At 35.3% G+C, this 24,115-nt stretch overlaps 1 protein-coding gene across 2 annotated transcripts; it reads left to right on the top strand.

The window, feature by feature from the left end:
- Positions 1–716: 716 nt before the first annotated feature.
- Positions 717–19,288, top strand: LOC129258860 (AFG1-like ATPase). Of its 2 annotated transcripts, XR_010293398.1 has the most exons (12): positions 717–849; positions 4,755–5,005; positions 6,749–6,908; positions 8,354–8,484; positions 9,430–9,588; positions 10,301–10,355; positions 10,867–10,968; positions 11,540–11,640; positions 13,364–13,504; positions 14,646–14,762; positions 16,054–17,904; positions 18,747–19,288. XR_010293398.1 is itself a non-coding variant. In XM_054897092.2 (11 exons), the coding sequence occupies exons 1-11, from the start codon at positions 732–734 to the stop codon at positions 16,234–16,236; spliced, it is 1,518 nt and encodes a 505-aa protein (XP_054753067.2). In that variant the 5' UTR covers positions 717–731; the 3' UTR covers positions 16,237–19,288. The 2 variants fall into 2 exon arrangements, 1 of the variants encoding a protein (XP_054753067.2); XM_054897092.2 differs by having other exon boundaries at positions 16,054–19,288.
- Positions 19,289–24,115: the final 4,827 nt, after the last annotated feature.

Here is a 24,115-nt window from a genome sequence, read left to right as displayed (position 1 = left end):
TTTTATCAAATAATGCCGGTGGTGATAATGCATGATGATGGTGGTGGTGGTGGTGGTGGTGATGATGATGATGATGATGATAGAATGATGATGGTTACAGATGATGATGATGATGATTTTTTTTCATTTTCAAATTCGTTTTGCAAATGAAAATTCAGAACTATTCCACGCTTGGTCAATATTTGTCTTTTCCAACGGATCAGCTGGGCCATGCACCCCCATGCATTAGATAGGCAGGGGACGTACAGCATATAGGAAAGATTTTTATCCCAGTAATAGCATATTGTATACCTCTACTGTCAGTCTTGTGAGAATCTAGGAAATGGGAGGAATTAAAGATTTTTTTTTCTTATTTAAAGTTAAAGCATTTCTAACGTTAATTAAAGGTTTAATCAAAGATATACATAGACCTCTATACTCTCGATTATATATATATTTCTAAATATATTTTCTTCCCTTTGTGTCTTTTTGCCTTTCTTAAGCGTCGCTCAAATCATGGACCTATTCCATGCTCAAATTGATGCCCAGGACACGTGCCCCTGACCCCCAGAAATGCCACTGCCCCCCGGCACTGCCCATTCCCCCAGGCTAAAACCATGGACCTATTCGTAATAGGTCCATGCTAAAACCATAGAGACATCTCTATGGCTAAAACAGACTAATTGAGCAAGTTGATAAAGTTTATTGACCTCCGCTCCGGCTAGACGTGTGACGTAACCCCGGTGGTGAAGATGCATAGAGATGTAGTTAGTATACATCTCTATGTGAAGATGTCATTCGTTTCGTACTGCGTCCTAAGAAGGGCCCGGCAAATCGTTACCAGCTCAAAACTGCAGAGGAATTTGGATTGTAAGTACAATATTTAGAATTTTGTTAGATTTCTATAAACTATTGCAAAGTTTTGTGTCGGAATGTGCTTCAGAAGGTGTTATATTTTCATATTCGGAGGCTTCCTGCAACCAGTCACAATACGTTGTCCCACATATTTAATGTTATGTGGGTGTTATTCACAGAGCTGTCGACGTCGGACTTGTATTCTAATTGACATTGTTTGTTAACAATTTGTAGATTCAATTTCATTTCGTTGTTCACAGTTTTAAAATTCGTTTTGATCTCATTTTACAGTAATCTTTTGTTTTACTTTGATGTCACTAAGTTAGATCTAAGTTACTATTTAGATTCTACAATCGCTTTTGCCTTAATTTGACATGTTTGATTTTTATTAATTAGGCCTAACTAACAACTGCAAATTATGAATGATAATTGAACGATTATCAATTTACCTTAATAAATTTGCCACATTTGCCATAGAATGACAACACTTTGATTGTTGGCATCAATGGAAAGACAAGACTAAGTCAAAGTCATGAATCATGATGACAGATTGACAGAAATGTAGACTAAAATAATCAGTAAATGAAAAGTGTGAATACCGGTACTGCATCAGTATCATGTATGGGTGTCCAAACTTCGCAGACTTTTCAAAAATATTCTTCAGGCTTAATTTTGTTCACAAAATATTCACAATTTCTACAAAACCAATTCAATAAATAGTTACCACATTGACGGCAAGATTGTAAACTATAAAATTATTGACGAAAATGTGAAATAGGTCAAGGGATTTTGCCGGTATCGCGATCTCGAAATTCCATTCCCATCGACGAATGCGCGCTGTGCTGGAAAACCGTTCTGAAAAAGTTTGAGCTAACTTCGCGTACCAAAGTTTTTGAGGAAATTTAAACTGAAAATCTAGCTCAAAAGGTAAGATATTTATATCTGATCGACGACAAAATGCTATAGAATTGGTTAGTACCACATTTAACTCACATTTTTGATGATATCTGCTTGCAAAATGATGATATCGTGATGCTTGTTGAGAATATCAGATTTCTCCGGAACGGGCACTAACGGTGACAATTTGCCAATCTATTGTCAATATTTTCATGAATACTGAACTCATCCTATAGAAAATTACGCCAAAGGGTAATTTTAAGTCGCTTTTCACGTTGATGATGTCAAATTTTAAGAATATTGTCTAGTTTTTTAGATAATGACCGTCCGCGAAGTATGGACACACTCGAAGTTTGGACTTACTGCCATACAGTCCGACCTCTCTTATGCCGACACGTTGGGACCAGCACCAATCCAGATAAGGGATTTATCCGGATCTGGGAGACCCAATATTAAATACATGTATGCAGCTGCTGCCTCCCCAACGGTGGTAACTACACCAAGGCTCCACATTAAAACAAACTTCTGAAATATTAATTCTGCAGCCGCTACCACTAAGTTACTTTCACTGTATCATCTTGTATGTAAACCTTGTTTTCTGTTTTTGCTAATTGGCTTGTGGTAAAATATAAATTGTTTCTATCGTTGTAAAAATTAGAACAATGCATAAAAGGGGGAAACAAATGAAAATAATTTTCAAAAAGTATATTACAAAAAGAAAACAAAAATAATAAAAGAAATAAGTGAAATAAAACAAAAGAAAGAAAATGAAGAAAGGAAAAACAAAGAACAGGGAAAAAAAGAAAAGAAAATTTAGAGAAAAAAAAGTGAAAGAAAAATTAATAAAACAAAATTAATATAAACATGGGGAAAAGGGGAAAATTAAGAAGCCATTACGAATATTTTTTAACAGCTGTGGCAACAGTCTATTCTGACTGGAATATAATTAAAAGCCAAGCAAATAATTTTCACTTACCTTCTGGAAATGGCACATTTCTATTTTTATATCCTTTAGTTTGTATTATTTTATTTTCAGTAGAAACATATTTTTTAATCAGGTATATTCAATAGGAAGGGGTATAAATGGTTTAACCAAGTGCTGTAAAAAAATGAAAGAAAAAAATAAGAAGAAAACGGCAATAGTTATATCTGGAAAAAAAGTGTGAGAAAAGTCCTTCCCTATATTTGCCAAAATGTTGAAAAAATTCACATTTCATATCAATGAAATGCCTTCCCAAAGTATCTCAAGAGTGGTTTAAGAAGTCATTTATAAACAAGAAAGAAAGAAACTCTCTGTTTATTTTTGGCTAGAAAAGACACAGCTTCGAAAGAAACCAAGTATCAACATACATACTAATGCACATGTGGGACTGTGATGTACATGCCTATGTGTTTTTATGTGTATCAATCCATTTGGAAATCGGTCTTTTGTAGTCAAAAGAGAGGTCATAATTCCTCTTCTTAATGCTTGCAAATAATCAGGGTACACCAAATTTTTTGTAATATAGACTGTAGAATGTCATTTCATTGGTGTAAAATGTGACTTTGACTCAGATTTTCAAAGTTCTGTGGAAGATTTCTAAGCAGCAAAATTTTTTTCGCAGCTCCCAGAGTGTGAATAGGCTGAGCTAGATCTAGAGCACAGCTAGCTGTATGCAGTGGCTTCATGCAAAGCTCACGCCAGCCGGCCGGTGCGGCTGGCTAGATAATACATGTAGCTACTGTATGCTATAACTGTAGGCCTAATATGCAAACTGTGTGTGTGTAGATCAACAAAAAGGGCGCATGACGAACTGGGTTGCAATTTGAACTGTAGAAAGTTGATAAATGCGTGCAAAATCGGGAGAAAAATTAAGCTACTTTTGAAAATTATTGGTTGCCCGATTCGGGCCACCAAAACTTAACATTTTATCAATAATGGTTGCCCGATGTGAATTTCTGGTGGCCCCGGGCCACCGGGCCACTGCTAATGTCGAGCCTTGACTACACGTTATCTATTGTAGTGGGTGTACAGACAGTATTCACTGCAGTGTCAGTGCAAATTATAGGCAGTATTTTTACAGAAATGAAATCGATCGATGACCAAAACTATTGGATAATTTACCTGCTAAAATGATTGAGGTATACACCGAGCGTACCTCGAAAGAAAGAGAATTACTCGAAACTAAGTTTTACAATTAGATCATCGCAGCGGGTATCGGAGCTTCACAGTGTCAGCCATGACTGTAGGCTCAAACATGATAGATGGCGCTAACCTTATTGAGGCCTTGCGTTAGCTAGCTAGACGTGTTGTTTTTTCCCGGGAAACAAAAAGAGAACGTGATGAAATGTTTGCACTGCGCCCTGGTTTACTGGAAAATTATCCTGCCTAAGTTCTTTCGATAATTTGGGTGACATATTTTCATGAAAAATAATGTTGTTGTAGGTAGACTATATTGGTAAATATATATGTAATCAAAGTGAGTTTGTGTATAGGATTGAGTTTAGATTGAAATCTCATTTCCTCATGTAATAGATTGAATTGAAAAAAAAAAAAAAAAATCTCGGCAAGTGTGCATCCGGATAATAGAGAGATCCGGATAAGGGGAGTCGGGACTGTACTACTAAGACATTTGTTTATACACACACTGATATTCCAGTTCTAATACTAACCTCGCACTCGTCTAGTGTGAGTGATACCGATTCAATTACTTGCATAATTGTGCATCATACAAGTCAGGAATGGAATGCTGGCATATCGGGAAATACATAGACCTGTACACTGTAACTACCATTCACTTAACTGGTGCGTGCATACAAATCGACTAGTGTCGTGGTTCCCTAAAGTTTCCCTAAACCACAATTTGGCCTGAATTCCCTCTCGGGTACAAAGGGCTTTTAGCCAGACGAAAATATTGCTAGTGCTGCTTTTAATATTTTGTAGTAAAAAAAGTTGCATTAATGATGATATCCATGTAGAAATGGACACAGTGAACATATGATTTTTTTTTTATGTGTTAATCTCCTTTAATTTATGATAATAGACCAACTCAAGAATGATCACCTGAGGTGCTTACGGAATGCCTCCCAACTCCTCACAAGGCACCAACACACAGAACCACTCTCATCATCGGAGGATGGTGGGGGCAGGGGTCCGCTCGCTCGATATAACGGCCTAATTGAACGTGGAGAGTTGAGAAATGATGATCACCAGAGGGAGATCGTAACCAGGTTACAACAGCTCCATGATTCTGTTCGTGGCTATCAACCAGAGGAGCTTGGATTCTTTGAGAAGGTACGCTATTAAAGAGGACTACCCTTGAACAAAAAACATGAAAATCCATATTTTATTGTTCGAAATAGATATGAAATGAAATACTCGGAAAATTTGCTTTGCCCAATTGATTGTGGGCCCAGCAGCCGCTGTACAGTGCCAGATGGTTGAGGCTTTATCCCTTTAATCATTGAACGCCAAACAGGGTAAAATCCATATTTCATTGTTCGAAATAGATATGAAATGAAATACTCGGAAAATTTGCTTTGCCCAATTGATTGTGGGCCCGGCAGCCGCTGTACAGTGCCAAATGAACGAGGCTCTATCCCTTTAATCATTGAACGCCAAACAGGGTAAAATCCATATTTCATTGTTCGAAATAGATATGAAATTAAATACTCAGAAAATTTGCTTTGCCCAATTGATTGTGGGCCCGGCAGCCGCTGTGCAGCGCCAGATTGACGAGGCTCTATCCCTTTAATCATTGAACGCCAAACAGGGTAGCAGCAACTCCCATCTTTTAATGTCTGTTGGTCTGACACATCCAGGGTTTGAACTCCATTAAATATTGTTGAAAGCACTGTTGAAAACACTTTTGAAAAAGTTTTTTAAAGTCATTTATTACAATGCATGTAGCTACCATTCTATGGATTTTTCAAATTCTTTTTAAAACTCAAGTCCACCCCAGAAAAATGCTGACTTGAATAAATAGAGAAAAATCAAACTAGCATAGTGCTGAAAATTTCATCAAAATCGGATGTAAAATAAGAAAGTTATGACATTTTAAAGTTTCGCTTATTTTTCACAAAACAGTGATATGCACAACTATGTGACTCAGTCAATAATGTCCATCACTCACTATCTCTTTTGTTTTTTATTGTTTGAATTATACAATATTTCATTTTTTATAGATTTGACAATAAGGACCAACTTGACTGAACCATATAGTATTAAACAATGCTAATTCCACATGTTAAGGGAGGAATTAATCATTGTATCACTTGACAATAAGGAGAAAATTAGAATATTTCATATTTCATATAATAAAATACAAAAGAAATAGTGAGTGGATGACATCACAGTCTCCTCATTTGCATACCAGCCAGGATGTGCATATAACTGTTTTGTGGAAATAAGCGAACTTTAAAATGTCGTAACTTTATTATTTTACATCCGATTTTGATGAAATTTTCAGTGTTATGCTGGTTGGATTTTTCTCTTGTTATTCAAATCAACTTTTTGTTTGTCTTATGGTCTGACACATCCAGGGTTTGAACTCCATTAAATATTGTTGAAAACACTGTTGAAAACACTTGAAAAAGTTTTTTAAAGTCATTTATTACAATACATGTAGAGCTCTACCATTCTATGGATTTTTCAAATTCTTTTTAAAGGTACGTCTTTGATAGAGTTCCTATCAGGGAATTGTATCCTATATGCTATCATATATAACCATGACATCACAATACTACCTTTGGGCATAAAAATGAAAATAGAGTTTTACATATCAACCAGTTATAAATGTGAGATGTGCATACTGATATATGTGTGCTGTAAATTTCATGTCAATATAAACATAGAAATTCAAAGACCCTGGACTATTCTTGTCTCTTCTGTTTACATAAATTCCCCTTTTACATTTAAGAAAGTTTGATAAGTCTGGATACTGCCCATATATGCCTTTGATTTCCAAAACCAGTCAATTTTTTTTTTTTTTTCCAAAGAACCTAAATTATTCCATTGCTCTTTCCACATTTCTCGCAGGTCCTGGGGAAGCAGGCCAAACCGGCACCAACCGGCTTGTACCTGTATGGCAGTGTAGGAACCGGCAAGACCATGCTGATGGACCTGTTCTATGAAGATGTAGCAGTAGACCAAAAGATGAGGATCCATTTCAATTCCTTCATGTTGGATGTTCATAAAAGTAAGTAGGGGAGATTGGGGTTAGTTGGAACATTTTTGACAAAAATGGTTGTAAAATCCAGATAGATTTTATTTGAGAAACAATCAATATATCAGCTTGAAGCATATATCTAAGGGCTTCAAATGTACCCCATAAAATTTTTAACTCCATGATGGTTACTGAAAAAAAAATCCACTTTGAAAAAGACCATCGCAAGCGTTCCAACTTATGTATTTGCATGTACAATGATACCTGTTGTCTTGAGGCTTTGCTTTGCCAATGTACATTACCCATTTTCGGCAAGGATTGAATTTTCATTCTTTCTTCACTACTTTTTTTTTTGGTGTCTTTAAGAAACCTCATTTGACTATCTTGCGCATATTTTTCTTCAATTGTTTTCTAATTGCTTGTGCATAGTTTGTCAGTAGGACCAATGAAAGTATGTAGACTAGGAAATGATTTTCCAACTTTATTCATACAGTACATGTGTGGTGTGCTTTTGTAAAACTAAAACTAAAAAACTGGGATAGCATATCAAGCAATAACACATCTGGCACGTCATAAATTCAATGCTATGGTGATGATTCAGGTGCTGTTTCTTTTAGCTCATAAAATCTTGTAAACTGTATGTTTGATATTTGTATAAAATTTGCTGATAAGAATATGTTATGATGCTTTGTCAATATATGTACATGTACTCAAATTGGTTTGCAAAATTGCAACTGCTTGTTTATTTAACCAATCGCACCCAATGCCGGAGATAGTTTGGATTAGAGTATATGGATATTACCAAAATTATAATCATTTTAAATGGGACAATAAAGCACATTATTCAGTAATAATGTATGGTATTGTTAAGCTATTACTTGTTCACAGATTTACAATAGGCTTGTAAATATTTTTATAGTTTTCATTTAATGGTTTTGACCATGAAATGAGACTATATAATAACTGGCTTAGTGGCATTTCATCTTGCTGTTTATTTTACTAAACATATAAATATTATGCATGTGTATGTACACAAACAGTTTGTGTGTCTGTGAAAACTTATCACTTCTTTCTAGTTGGAGCCATTAACCTTTTAAGCCTTGTTATGATAACTATGTAAGTTCAAGTAAATATTAGATTGAAATAGATACAAATATACATAAAACAAGATGATTGCAACTTTTTAAAGAGGAAGTTCAAAAACAATTTATTGGTCATCACAGAAGTATAACTTTTAAAATACAGATCTCTGGCATTTTTGGTGGATTTTGTTCAAACCTTCATTTGCATTTTTCTTTATTTTTCTGTTTTTATCAATACTGTTTATAATTGATGGCACTTATCAGACTTAACTTTCTGATGAAAACATGTAAGTCAAATCAATGAATTTGACTACATTGTTTTAAATATATCCTTTTCTTGCAAATACTCATTTTATTTTCAACAATCCTAAAAGAATACTTATGATTTTTTTTCAGGAATTCATGAGATCAAGAAACAGATGCCCAAAGACAGGGACAGTACCAAACCTCAAGCATTTGATCCCATCTCACCGGTAGCTGAGGATATCAGTAAAGAGACATGGATGCTGTGCTTTGATGAGTTCCAGGTGAGAGAAAGGATACCAGTCTCCTCCTGATCAGGGCAGATGGAAAAAATACATTTAGTTTTGAAAGAGAGTTAACGGAAAGTCTGAAATGGAATAATGTCGTTGAAAAGTAAATAAATATGAATAAATTGTTTTGAATGTGATAGTGATTCCTTAAAAGGAATAAACGTAGACTAAGATTTACAAAATGTGTATGAATGAAAAGTCATTTTAATTGTTACTGATTGCATGGTAAAGAAATATTTGACTGCATACAATCATAATCCACCGAAGAAAGTGTCAAAAATTTGGTCCCTTTTCATAAAGACTTGTAATAACAAATGCACAATTTTTATAACAAGTTTGTTATCAGCCAATCAGATTGAAAGATTTCAGTAGCTTTAAACTATCATTGCAAATTTGTTATTTTAATAGGTTTTATTAAATGGGCGCCTGGAGTTGATGGAAACTGGCAAGAGTGTACTGTCCTCCAGAGTAGGGCCCTATTACATTAAACTTACTATCTTGGGAACTTTGGTATGAAATGGTAGCTACTGAAATGCTTGATATTGTGTGACTCTTGAGCAATGTTTCCATGGTATTAAACATTGGATGGCAAAGTTGCCATATCGGGGCCTAGGAGTGAATATATGGATGATATAAACATAGTTATCTCATATTCATAGTCATTTTTAGGAGAGCTTCACTACATTTTAGTTTTAATGACAGTTGGAAAAACAATGCATGGGCCCCCGAAATGCATCACTAATCAGATTTCATTTAAAGCGATATAATACATGCAAATCAATTTGTTGAAGATAGCAATTAGTATAATTCTTTTTACAAAGTGATGATTGTAAGTAAGTGCCTTGTTCCTTTTATATGTATTATTTTCTTTTTCCCACACCGAATTGTTCAATATCTAACAAAGAGATATTTTGTTGAACTTTTTATCTCACTTTGTAGGTAACAGATATCGCTGATGCCATGATACTCAAACGTCTCTTTACACAACTCTTCAGTAATGGCGTGGTTGTCGTGGCAACATCAAACAGACACCCAGATGACCTTTATAAGAATGGTCTTCAGAGAAGCAACTTTGTACCGTTCATACCAATATTAAAGGTATTATCTCACCCTCCCCCAAAAAATGATAATAATAATAATGAATTAATAAATATAAATAAATTAAGAAATAAATAAATAACTAAAAATACAAATACAAACGTACTTTTTCCCAGCCTTTTCAGTATTTTGTGATTTTCTCTTTTATGTATCTATGCTGCACTCGCTACAAGCTGTGCAGTTGACAGTAGCATAATTCATGATAATTAATTATATCTGATAGTTAAATGTTTAGTATTCTTTTTTCCTTTAGCTTTCTCAAAATATTGACATTTGAATTCAAAACCTTACATCAATGATATCAAACTATGGCATGTATTTCTTGACTTCCTCGTCAGCATTCATTAGTGTCGTCTTTCTTGAACGGTGGTCACCATATTTGTTGTACATTTTTTTGCCGCAGCAGGCACAAGCGATCTCTGTGCAGTCAATCAACTGACCCGTCTGGAGAGGTTTCTCTCTGTTCAGAGTGAGTCCATCGTGACATAAATTTGAGATTGGAACAGCGCCCTCTGTGGCAACAAATAGTGCATGATATGGTGGTGACTTCTTTTGCTAGAAATGTACAAAAAACGCGATTTCGGAGGGAAATTATGGATGAATGTATGACACGCTATTCCTGCCTACATTGTTTGAACAATGAAAGTATGTTATTTTCCCATTTTCCTGATTGATTGTGCAGTAATAATCATTGATTTGCTTGTTTTTATAGAAACACTGTGATGTTCTAAATCTAGACTCTGGAATAGACTACAGAAAATTATCAGGTAAGCCCTTGCTTATGTAATGATATGTAAGAATTCTATTCAAACTCCTTGATGACAGTAGATTGATTCATTTGATATGCAATTGCCTGTTGAACCTATTTTATAATGGGGCCATATTCAAATCAGAATGAAATAAACATTTTTGCCCGAATTTACAAAGTTGGTTTTAATTGAACAAAATCATCGACTATGCAGATTTTGTATATGTACTTATGCTTTATATTTCATTGCGCGATTGCGTACAGTAAGAAAGATTCAATCATGGTTTTATACTGTCGTACAATTGAAACCCCCTTTGTGAATTCAGGTTGAGGACATTAAGCTCCTTGGAGTTCAATTTTCATGTAAAATTTTAGAATGAAATGTGAAGTATATTATATTTCAGCTCTGGCCAATAACAAAAGTCTTGTTACTTTTAACTGACTCCATTAACAAAAAAAAACATATGTGTTTTCTTTTGCTTTACCTTAAGTATTGCTTTTTTCTACCCCTACTTTTTTTCTCTCTTCAGGTCTTCCTGTTGATGGTCAAGTGTATTTCATTCAATCTCAGTGTGATGCAGCCAATATATGTGAACAAATGTTTACTAACATGTGTGCTAAGCAAGGGAAAGGTAAAGGCTTCGCTTATGATCCATTTTCTTTTTTCTTCAGCTGTAGTAACCCTCCCTTTCAATAAAACTGCAATATCATGAGATAAGTGAATAAAGTTTGAATATGTATGTGCTGATATATTAAGGTACCTATTGGAAGCTTACATGTATATCTAAATGTATACACACTTACAAGTACATGTATCTACAAAACTTTACAAAAAAGATAAAGAAATTGAAGTTTACAAATGATAAGACTAAAGTGTAGAAGGGAAAAGACAACGTGAATTTGTCAGCACAAATCAGTCCCAGTTTACATAGATAGCTACCTCCAAATTACTGTACCTTGGTGTCACAGGAAAAATAACAAGGGCCATCTAGATATTGAGTCTTGGCCCAAAGAGAGCTTTTATTTTATTTTCTTCATCTCTATGGTCTCGTCAGAGTAAAATACAAAAGAAATTATGAACTTCGTCAAACTAAATCATACCCGCATGTAATTCTGGGTTTCTTATAGGACACTTGGTAATGATAGTTTGTCCCGTCACTGTTACCTTGTAAATGTTTCTATTTTCTTCTTATCCTTTGGCAGAAGTGAAAGAAATGACATTAAGAGTACTTGGAAGAGATGTAAGGATACCAAGGTCGTGTGGTAGGATAGCCAGCTTCACTTTCGATGATCTATGTTTGAAGGTAAACCATGGTGGTAAATCATTTAATTGCCACTTGCTGGGTTCCCAGCCCATCAGGCAAATTGGGGAAAATTATTTTACTTTTTTCCAGTCAGGGAAAAATCAGGTAATTTGATAAAAAAATACCTAAAATCAGGGAAAATGCCTCTAATGAGGGAAAAATCAGGGAATTTTGATCAGCCCAAAAGTCGAAAGCACGGTAGTCAGTCAGATGCTTTTATACTTTTTTTGCATTTCAAAACAACATCCATTGAATGACTGGTTTGGTGGTACTAATTAGTTTCGCATTAATGCTTTTATACTGAAAATAAATGTAATTCACTGCAACAACTTTGAAAACATGCAAAACTGGGAATGGGTTTAAATAAATATCAGGGAATCTTTAAACCTCATCAGGGAAAAATCAGGGAATTTTGTTTTCTTTAAAAGCTGGGAACCCTGACTTGGTCAACACCTTGCTCTTATCCAACATGGTCTATTCCTAGTTAGTGAACAACCAGTTCAACAAATAGTCTACTTCTTAGGTAGTCTAATACTACATACATGTAGGCTAACCCATTGCCCCCATATCCCCGAAAGGTTTCAATTGTCGATGGTACAAAGCCAGGATTTCTGCAGATTTATTGTATCATCATGCTCCCCTTTTAGCTCCCTTTGCCAAAATAGCACATTTAATTGGATTTTTGTTTAGTGTACGTAATAAGACAAGCGTAATTATGTACAAAATTCTGCATAGTCCATGGTTTTGAACCATATTGCAACTGAAACCTCTTTCGAGAAAACAGGCAATTTGGTCTGCTTACTTTGGTGTCATTGCTATTTGCTATACCCTTCCCTTGGTCTTATACCCACTTCATCAATTTCCCATCGATTCTAATGCCCCATTGGTCTAATTTCCCTTCATCTACTAATTTTATTATTTTTACTTTGTCAATCTCCAATTTGGCTTATAACAGTTTATCTAACCATATAAGACTGAAGTGGTGTTAGATCAAGTGGATATTAAATGGAATGGGTATAGCCTGACTGGAAATTAGACCAAATAGTAAATGGGCTCAATGGCAGTTCAACCCCATGGTTAGAAGGTGAATTGACAAAATAGATTTATACTATGTGGGATGAGACCAAACAGAAATTAGGTGAAGCAAGTGTAGACCAATCAGCAATTTACCTTCAAGTCCTTAGACTGGTTTACAGATAAGTTTTCAGTGATTATTGTATGCTTACTTGCAATTACTGAGGTAATGTGGAGCTTTGTGGCACAGTTGATTAGTCTTTGGACCTCGAAACACGGGATCGTGGGTTCCAATCCCAGCCATGGAGTAGATTTATTCAGCAAGAAATTGATCCACATTGTGCTGCACTCAAGCTACGTGAGGTAAATGGGTATTGGCAGGAATTAATTCCTTGAAATGCTTGTGATCTGTAAAAGTCTGCCAGGCTAAAACCAGTGGATGTAGTATCTAAGTCCTTGAGAAGCACATAGAGACATTATATCAGGAAATATAAGGACTGTTTATTGTTATTGTTAGTAGTAGTAGTAGTAGTAGTAGTAGTAGTAGTAGTAGTAGTAGTAGTAATAGTAGTAGTATTAAAATAATTATTATTATTACTATTATTACTATTATTGGTATTGTTATTATTATTATTGTTGTTTTTGTTGTTGTTGTTATTATTTATTATCATTATTATTATTACTATTGTCATTATTATTTTGTTTTCAGGCATTAGGAGCAGGCGACTATCTGGCCATCGGTCATAACTTTGATATCGTCTTTATTCACAATATACCTCAGATGTCGCTTAGTTCCAAGTCAGCAGCGAGGCGATTCATCACAATGATAGATAACTTCTACGATGTGAAGGTTAGTTTCAACTTAAATTCTAATCGGGAAGTCTGTTTTGATGTCAGGTTGGTCCAAATAAAAGCAGAAAAATTAAAGAAAAAACAATGAAAAAGTGGTCAACGAGTAACAGATCATGGGGAAATGGAATCGTACAGAATTTGCAATAGGCGGCTAATACACTTGCATATTTTAATCTGTTCATTGTTCAATTCTGTCAGATAAACCTGTTGGAGGCTTAGCATGCATATATGCGGGCTGCAGTTTGTGGAAAACAAGTGTTATAGCAAAATTAATCATTCTTCAACAGGACTATCAAATAAAAATTTGTGAAGTACGAATTTGGCAGAACTCACAGATCATCTACTTAAAGTTGTCAAAGCTTTCATCAGTGGTCCGCCCTACTCCCTGAGTAGGTCTCATGAATGTAGAACCGAAACAAGCATCTTGTAATATGTAAAATGCATTTTACTTCTGCTAGGTTAGTCTACTACATGTACCTATTGCCTTCCCTCCTTGACATACTGACGCTAATAAAGTAACACGAATCCAGGCTTCGTCTGGGATTGCTCCTTGTAATTGCTTCTGCATATGATCAGCTGCTTAATTGATTTCTCATTGCACAAGGTTTGAAACAAAGAGCAATAAATCATGGCACTAAGCACTAAAATATCCTTGTATCAAAGCTAAGCCAAACGAATCCTCTCTGTACCAAATTAGACCTGACTTCCCCCCCCCCACGTCATGTCTTCTAAGTTAACTGCCTCTTTAAGAAAAATCAGAATAAAATAAAAAAATAACAGATAGCAAAAATAGAAGCTCAAAATCTTTGTACGATATTTGCACTTAAGCTTCCGCTTTGTTTGATTCTGCCTTCCTTCATTTTAGCGTTTGCCTTGATAATTGCAAGACAAAAAATATGCAGCATGTGTGAAGTGGTTTTTAACAGTACACCGTTCTTTCATGGGCATGTTTTCCGAACTTGACGAACAAGCATGTCGGAACATTGAGTTTGGGTGGTCCTTTTCATAACCAACACAAGACCATATAAGATTACATGGTATACCATGAAACCACCACACTCTTCTTTTATGCCAATGAAACCTTCTGAAGTTAAAATACAACATGTCTCTATTAAGCATCTTCTTGATGTCTATTCTAGGTAAGACTGATCTGCAGTGCCGAGGTACCCGTAGAAGAACTGTTCGTAACAGGTGCCATGACACAGAAAGACATGGAAGATAACTTCATGCTAATGGACGATCTCAATATACAACGGGTAAGTGTACTCATAATAAGTTATATGTGACCAGTCACCACAAAACTAACAATGAGTCTCCAGGGTGGGTTCTCTGTAAGTAGTCAAAATAGTAATTTGATCTTCAAAAAGCAAAAATGAAAATTAGAGAATTTGCCTCCTAGAAGAGTAATTCTTCCTCCTCATACTGTCAAAATTTGAAGTTGTAAACTTGAATAAACGACACGATTCATGAATTTCTTTGACAACATTTTTTTTGCAGATTGCTCAGAAATTTCACCAAGATTACAAAGTGTGCATATCTCGTGCTTGAGTGACCCCACACTTCAAACCTTGTTTTCTCTTAAGTTTTTGAAGCTCTTTAGTACTGAATTTCTGTTACATTCAATAAAGTACTTGTGTAGTATATTGTCGATCAATTTTGACAAGTTATGTATCATTTTAAAGCTTAGGATATGCTTTTTCAAGCTCAATGGAAATCTCAAACTTGTTTCGGGGTGGATTATTATTGGTTTGGTGTGGCAGGTCACATATACTATTCATCTATGAAGTAAACATCAAGCATTAGGACACTTCAGTATGATGTCTATCCAGTCGGAATCTTGTATCCCCGTAGATAGATGACGGGAACTTGATCACTTTAAAAAACTATTGAAAATTATGGATTTAATTTTTCCAAACAACTGAAATTCTTTCTATGTTATCTAAAGTACTGACCAAATTTATTTTCTAACCGTAATCACTTAAACCGGAAGCTGAATTAACTTGTTGCACTGATTTTATAAGATTTTCTGTCCTAATTTGCCAAAATCTATGATGTTTCCAGTGAAGAATCATGCACCATTTGTCATTGTGGAATAATAATAATGATAATATTTGTACATTTATATTGCTCAGTTTCTATATGGATATAATAAAATGCAAAGGAGGAAGACAGGAAACCGTGATTAACAAGATAGGCAAAGTGTGTATTATTAAAGGAGAATAAGAGAAGCCAACTTTTTTTACAATTGCAGGAGGCACTTTGAAAACTCCAAAATATGAAAGTCAGTTGAGTCAGGCATAGAGAGCACTTGTACCTGCTGCGGCCAAAAATGCTCATTAAATAATGTCCAACTCTCATAAGAGACATCAAAGATACCTACGGAATTGGACAATGAAGTAAAGAAGAAATATGACGTGCCAATTCCGCGTGTTTATTTTATTTTATTAATATGAGGTCGGAATCGGAATGTTGTTATTGTCAGAAAGCTAAAATCAAAAGAATACTCACGCTCACTCTCTCTCTCTCCCTCACATATCAATAAAACAGGGATCAGAACTATCCCACGCAAGCATCTTCACCGGCGAGGAGGAGCTCTTTGCGTTTGAGAGGACGATCTCCCGCCTGATGGAGATGCAGACGGAGGACTACTGGAGTATATCGGAACAAGAAAAAGAGGAGAAACTCAAGAAAAGAAAGAAAACTAAAGAAGAAGAGAAGAAGGCCTTATGACGATAACCAGGCAATCAGATTCTATCTAGACATTTTTAAATATATCTATTTTAAATATTAATTAATTCGTACCTGGTTTTATGCAATGTGTTGACCATGAAAGCTGCTGGGGCCCTGTGGCATAAAGAGATATAATCAATACATATGATTGATTGAAATTTGTATACATAGTTTGCCATTGATTGTCATTTACAATTAATTGTATAATTGATTTTAACTTCATGGTACAGGGCCCAGGCTTGTTTTAACCATCATAAGGAATATATGGGCATTCATTCATTCTTATCCTCCAGCATTTTTTTAAAGAGAATATTTTAAAACATTAAATTTATACAGCTTTTACCTTGCATTTTGCAATAAACCAAGTGTATACATTTTTTGGAATGAGATGTTTTATGGCTAATTACTAACTTTTAACATCAAGGGAGTGTTTCATAAACAATTTTGTGTTTGATCTCATAAATGAATATTGGCCAATCAGATGAAAGGATATCAGTAGCTTATAATAGATGTCATTAAAAATCAATGACAAAGTTAATCTCCTCTGGTCTTTGTACATTAGGAAGGATTGAACACTCTTAATGGAACTCTCCCAAGTTCTTATTCATTCTGTATTAAGGTAAGGACATATACTGATAATGATTAGCGCCATCTATCTATCTAGAAATAATTCATTCTGAGACGTGCTATTCTAATTATCCCGGCTCTCGCTCTAGCTGCTGTTTCTAGCACTGCATTCAAGGTACTAATCCTGCCAGGTACCATTCACTTCACCCGCGTTGAGTGTGGCACAGTGTGGGTAAATTTTTTACTGAGGGAAATCACGCCATGGTAGGGATATGAACCCACGGCCATCTAATAGAAAGACGAGTCAGAATTCAGAACCATAATTATTTATGTCTTCAGGAAGGCTATTCCATGAAATGGGATGTTGTGAGAATGTAGCTCTATATAAAACAGCGGCTTATCTGTAGGACGAGGAGGCCCATAACCATACAGCACAAAGATGGTAAAAAGATTTTAAAACAAGTTTGGATGTTCAATCTAATGACCAATCAGAGAATTAACCACCATCAAAGTCGCGAAGGGGTGCGATTTCAGCTCATCGTCCAAGCATTAGATTTTGAGAGGGGCAGGATTTTAAGGCATGACCCAAGCTTCATACATGTGTTTTCCAGATGTGACACTGTCTGTGCACGCAACTAAAGTGAATATGCAATTGAAATGTCCAAGAAAGTATCGAGTTTGCTGAGGGGAGGGGGACAGTCACACTGAAGATCGCCAACACAGATTAGTACATGTGGGACATTGTTTATCATTCCTTTAAAAAAAACAGCATCTGGCTGGAATACCATGGTTTTTTTTTTCATTTAGTACACTTTCTACTGGAATCTGTTGGCACATATATTTTGTTTATACATACACACACCTGGGCCCCGTCTTACAAAGAGGTACGTTTGATCCAATCAATCGTAACTCTATGGAAATCCATCAGTGTCATAATTTTTTCTTTTGTAAACAAAGAGAAGCATAGTGAATTTTCAAGAAAACAATGAATGCATGAATATATATCATAGTTGGAAAATATTTTGAACAAACATTCATAGTAGATGTTGACGTTGCTGGCCGTCCAGAGTTGTGATTGATCGGATCAATCCCAAACTCTTTGTAAGATCATGGACCTATTACGAATGGACATTCAACGAGAGCATTTTATGACCACCACCTGTTTCCAGCTGTCAAAATTGCTGTCTAACCCTTAACTTTCTCTTTACGCGGTTTTTACAACGACCGCCCGGGGTGATTGTTTACACAAGCTCCTTTCGCCCGATGATCGTCACCGATCGATCACTGGCCCTCTTTCGACCAAAGACGGTCGTGTTGTAGCCCCGATTGCCAATAGGGAAAGTCCTTACATTACCTAGAATGCAATGCGCAATTCATATCCGTTTTTTCAGTACATTATTTTAGGCTCTCTATAATGTGCGATTGTCGTCTGTCCATCAAAAAAAATCCCGTTAAATTTCATCAATCCTGTGGAATTTTATGCCCAAATGAAAATCAACTTCTGACCGAAGGTAAGCGCTACTATCGACATCGATACTGTCCTAAAAAGCTGAGATTTTAACGTTTTTCCGCAGATTTTTTCGTCGAATTTCAACAGCTTTTTTGCCGTAGATATACGGATCTGCAAGGTGATGTCAATGCATTTCATTTCCGGTTGTTAGCGATGTACGTAAAAAATACGTTTATGCACGCCTGTTTTCTTGTTTCTGCTATCATTTTCATAGCGCTAACGTTCGCTGCTGTGCGTTGCTTTTGATAAAGTGAACGAACAACATCGCAATGGGTAGGAGCAGCGTACAATTGATTTCCGCTGTCAATCAGTGAGAGCATGTTTTACGACCGGCTTGATGGGTGTCAGCTGCCAGCGCTCTGTTTATAAAAGGATTAGCGGCGACGGTCTCTGTGTCAAAGGAGGGGATACGTTGAATGTCCATTCGTAATAGGTCCATGGTAAGATGGAGGCCCTGGATTGTCATTTGGGGGAGTATTTGCAAAACTTATTTTTAGATCATCCCCACAACTGGCATTTTATAACTGAAGCCAATTATCAATGCCAATTTACATTTAGAAGTAAGAATTTTGTCAGTTTAATGGAATGAACCAGTAATAACTTACCTCAAATTGAAATAATTTTTTTTAACATATACAAATTCTAAGAAATAAGTATTGAAAATAGGAAATATTAAGATCGGCCTTATGTATATAAAAAGTTATATTTGTAAGAAAATTAAACTTGTAAAGGAATTAATATTCCATTTGAAATCATCATTGTTTCAGTGTTTTTAAATGTATATTTATGGACCCCTACTGAAATTATTTTGAAAGTATATACATGTATATGCTATGCTGCCAAGAGTGATTGTGAACTGCATGTTATTATTTGAGGAATACAAGTAAACTAACATGATATACACTGAATGACGTGAACTCATACTTGTGAAGCAAGTGTTTGAGAGTTAAATTCTCATTTTAACGTTTTAAAGGATTTTTTTTGTTTTTGTTTTTTTAGTTCTGGTAGCAAGTTGAAATTGTGAAAGAAATGTGTCAGAGTGAATAATTAAAAGTTTGATTATTCAAGCGTAAATTTAGCATGCGACAGGATCGAACGTAACTTAAGTTCAACTGCAGATTTGTGTTTAATCAGAAGACTTGCGCTTGATTTTGGGAGTTAGGCTCCGTTTACGAACACATCATAGATTCTTGCAACAACCTGATAAAAATCACCTTCCAAAACACAAGGAGTGAATCCAATATCAGAAAGAATAAAATGAGAGGAGCAATCTAAAACTTGTTTTATGAAAATCAATTATAGAATAAGCCAGTTATGGAAGTTTGAAAAGTCTTGTCGTACTTTCTATGGGGATCCTTAAATTGGCAAACATGCTTCATAATGGCTGATTTTTGGGGGGACAACTCTCCATATGTTTTGTACACAAATTTTCAGATTTTCCCCTTTATTATACGTATTTCACATTATCTCCCTTGACCTTGACATACCTGGTGTGAATCATATTTTCCCATGACATATGCTATGCTCAGAAGGAGGCAAAATGCAATTTTAAAGATATTGGGGAAAATCTGAGAAGTGTGTATATATTAATGGAGAATTGTCCACAAGATCTGTGATTCTGAAGCATGGAGGCCAATTTGAGGATCCCTATAGAAAGTACAAGACTTTTTACATTTCCATAACTTGCTTATTTCATAATCGATTTTGATTAAACTCGTTTTAAATTGTTCTCATTTTACTCTTTCCAATAAGATTGCTTCTCTTCTTGGGTTTTGGTTTCCTTTAAATTATATATCCCTGGAAAAATCCCTATAATAATAATAATAGCCAGTTCTTGTATAGCGCATAACATATCTCTATGCGCTTCCAAAAGACTTGGATATTATTACCCCGGCTGTAGCTCAAGCAGCCTTTCCAGCGCTCGACATTTCAAGGAATAAATTCCTGCCAGGTACCCATTCCCCTCACCTGGGTTGAGTGCAGCACAATGTGGATAAATTTCTTGCTGAAGGAAAATATGCCATGTTTGGGATTTGAACCCACAACCCTCTGTTTCAAAGTCCGGAGACTATTCCACTAGGCCACAACGCCCCCAATGAATGACTAAGCACCTTAATACATGTTCCAGTTGAGCTTAAAGTTATGAATAACTTAATGCACATCTAAATGAGAAACCCTCCTGGGTTGAGTGCTGCACAATGTGATCAATTTCTTGCCAAAGGAAATTGGACCATGGCTAGGATTTGAACCCATGATCCTCTGTTTCAAAGTCGGATGACTTATTCACTGTGCCACAATTCACCACCTATAAGCACCTTAATGATAATTATCTTAGCATTGGTTGAGTATTGTATGCACTTCGCACAAAAATGAATGTGTAGGACTACACACATGCCCATACCATTTCAACTGCATTCATTTTGATTTTATTGTAATTTCTATATTCCCACAAGGTATTTTTTTTAAAATATAATTAAGCTTGGTTGTTTTGGGCCATCTTTCCGTCAATTCATATAGCCAGTGAAGTGCTTTCCAGTGTATAGCATATCAGATCTATAACAAGATTACAACTATAAAAATCTAGTAATAAAATACTCCCTTTCATCTTAAATTTGTATAATGCTAAATTTGTATAATGCCTCTTCTGAGTGTTGGAGGTAATATTTTTAGAATAGTAGGTCATGTTGGGGAATAGTCTTATATAAGGAATAAGAAACTGAAAGAAAACTACTTGAATTACACACTTAGAGTTTGTTAAGTGCTTGCTATGCATTGCTAATATAATACCTAGTTTTACCTTTGTTAACAAGATAACATCTTACTTTCATTGTCTTTGTTAACATCATTTCATCAACTTTGGGAAATGTATCTTTGATCTATTTTTTGCCTCTGTGTCAAAGTTCTACTTACCATTTCCTACTTAAAGGTGGAGTGCCACTCTCAAATTAAAGTTGTATAAACAAATTTAACTACTAAATTCCCTATTTCTTATAGACTTTTTCTTAAAGGTCAAGTCCACACCAGAAAATTGTTGATATGAGTAGATAGAGAAAAATCAACCTAGCATAACGCTGAAAATTTCATCAAAATCGGATGTAAAATAAGAAAGTTATGACATTTTAAAGTTTTGCTTGTTTTTCACATAACAGTGATATGCACAAGTCAGTGACATGCAAATGAGACAGTCGACGATATTCCTCACTCACTACATGTATGTCTTTTGTTTTCTATTGTTTGAATTATACAATATTTCATTTTTTTTACAGATTTGACAATAAGGACCAACTTGACTGAACCATATAGTATCAAACATTGTTAATTCCACATGTTCATGAAGGAATTAATTGTTGTTTCACTTCAAATGAGGAGAAAATTTGAATATTTCATATGATAAAATACAAAAGAAAAAGTGAGTCGATGATATCATCAGCCTCCTTATTTGCATACCAGCCAGGATGTGCATATAACTGTTTTGTGAAATTAAGCGAAACTTTAAAATGTCATAACTTTCTTATTTTACATCCAATTTTGATGAAATTTTCTGTTGTATGCTTGTTAGATTTTCCTCTTTTTTTTAAATCAACTTTTTGTTTGGGTGGACTTGTCCTTTAAATTTTGAATTTTCAAAGCCCAAAGACTATTTCGGGATAATACAGGAAACCGTGTCTAGCCACCTGAAGTAGGTTTTGAGCTGTGTGGGTATATTTGATGCACACTAAAGTAATTTAGAATATGTAAGAAAGAAAAGCTGTTTATGGAAATAACTGAATACTTACAGCAACATCTTGCAAGTGATGTCATGAAAATTAAGCATTTTCCCCTTCTGAATAGAAAACAAAATGGTTGCATTTGGGATCTTATCTGACACTAGACAAATGCCAGTATCAAAACAAGCCCAATGACTATATATGGCCACATGAGAGAGGGTTAGAATCACATCATTAGCTTTTACCATTGAGTAGTGTTGTTTAAGCACCTTTTTGTTAACACAAAGACAAATTGGTGTTATTCAAACACCTATTTGGTGTAAGCCCAAGACTGAACTGGTGTTATTTAAACACCTATTTGGTATTTACCCAAAACCAGACTGGTGTTTAATCACCTTTTTGGTATTAGCCCAAAACCAAACTGGTGTTGTTTAATCACCAGTTTGGTGTCAGCCTCAAACCAAACTGATGTGGTTTGGACGTATGTAGATATTGATCTGGTGTAAAAGTAACACCAAACCCTCTGTTCCCATCAAAATAATCTTTAGCCTATCATCAAGGATTCTGGCGAGCTTGCAAAAGTCTGGTGGGCGAGCAGCCTATAGGAAAGGCTACATAATGTTCAATCCCTGTTAATCAGTATTCATGTGGATGACACTGTCAAAACTGAATATGTCGGTTTATTTTAGTTGTCTTCACATACAGCATGACGAATATAGAAGAGGAAAGGAAGAATGAAAGCAAAACGATTGAAGAGTAAAAGAGAGATTGAAAGAAAAAAAAGATGCAATGAGAGTGAGTATAATTAAAAGATTATTAATGTTCTGCAGAAAAGAAAATGGCAAACTTCTATCCCAACAGAACAGTAGCCTCTTGTACTGTAAATCTGAAAGAAAATCTTTCCTATATTCTTTGACCCCGTGGTAATAAAATACAGGTGTTGTAAGAAAAATAAATCCTTTAATAAATGTTTTCAAGCCAATTGTGTGTCACCTAGGTGGTATTCTTAAAAAGTAACATCAAGGAACATTTTCTTTCTTTCATCAACGCCGCGTGTAATTGAAATTTCATCTCTCAGTATCCAGGGCTGTGATCCTCCTTATTGTTTGAAAGGCAATTATGTGCTGGGTTCTTTTGGTTTGGGGATATAATGGATTTGAATAGGATAGCATAGTCCCATGTTGTATGTGCGTGTATGTCTGTTGAGAATGAGGGCACCCTCCCTTCCCCTATCTGATTTAGGGGTAAAGACTCATCTTACCCAGTAAAAGGCTGTTTAAAATTGTATACAGCGCTGTTTATTACTATATGAACCTTACAGTAGTTGTTTAAAAGTTTAAACAACCATGCTTGATATATTGACACTAAATATTAAATGTTGATGTTTAAGATTACAACACTTGGTTAAACTATTTAACTCTTAGCACACTGAATTAATGTTGGGAGATAATAATGACAATTGTTTCAATGTTATTTTCTTTATTTCAAGATTTCCATATTGCACCATTGATACTTATTGCTATTGTATAGATGTTATCCGAGAGCTTTTGCCTTTTATTAGCTTCTCTAATTTGAAGTTACGGAAGAAAACTAATTAGTACTATTGTTGAATTTAATTGTACGACTTTGCAAGATTGCAACATCAGCATGCAAATGGTTAAACAACTACTGGAAGGTTCATATAGTATACAGTATTGTATAAAGTTTTATAAAGCGATTATACTGTGTGTGTATTGAGCTCAGAATGAGTAATGGATTTGTTTTAATAATGATAATTATGATAATAATTGCTGCATTTATCATGCACTTTTCGCCAGAGGATACTAAGCGTAACTATTATTACCCCCCGGGGGGGGGGGGGGGCCACTTCCATTGATGAGTGGATACCATGCGCGACCATGGGGTCTCGAAAAGCACCCTAAACACGTATTTTCCATATTTTGAAAATGCACCCCTTAACAAGTATTGGCGTGTGAAACTCTAGCTACCCTTAATAATTGGAAACAAAACGATACTGTTGACAAGTATTCCGTGAAATGAACCCCTAAACAAGTACAGGAATATTTTATTGTTATGTCACGTGTCCTTCGGTCGT

This window comes from Lytechinus pictus, chromosome 4, assembly GCF_037042905.1.
Source record: "Lytechinus pictus isolate F3 Inbred chromosome 4, Lp3.0, whole genome shotgun sequence".
NCBI lineage: Eukaryota > Metazoa > Echinodermata > Echinoidea > Temnopleuroida > Toxopneustidae > Lytechinus > Lytechinus pictus.
The sequence above is the reverse complement of the archived record's forward strand: the minus strand, read 5'-3'. Positions and strand labels throughout refer to the sequence as shown.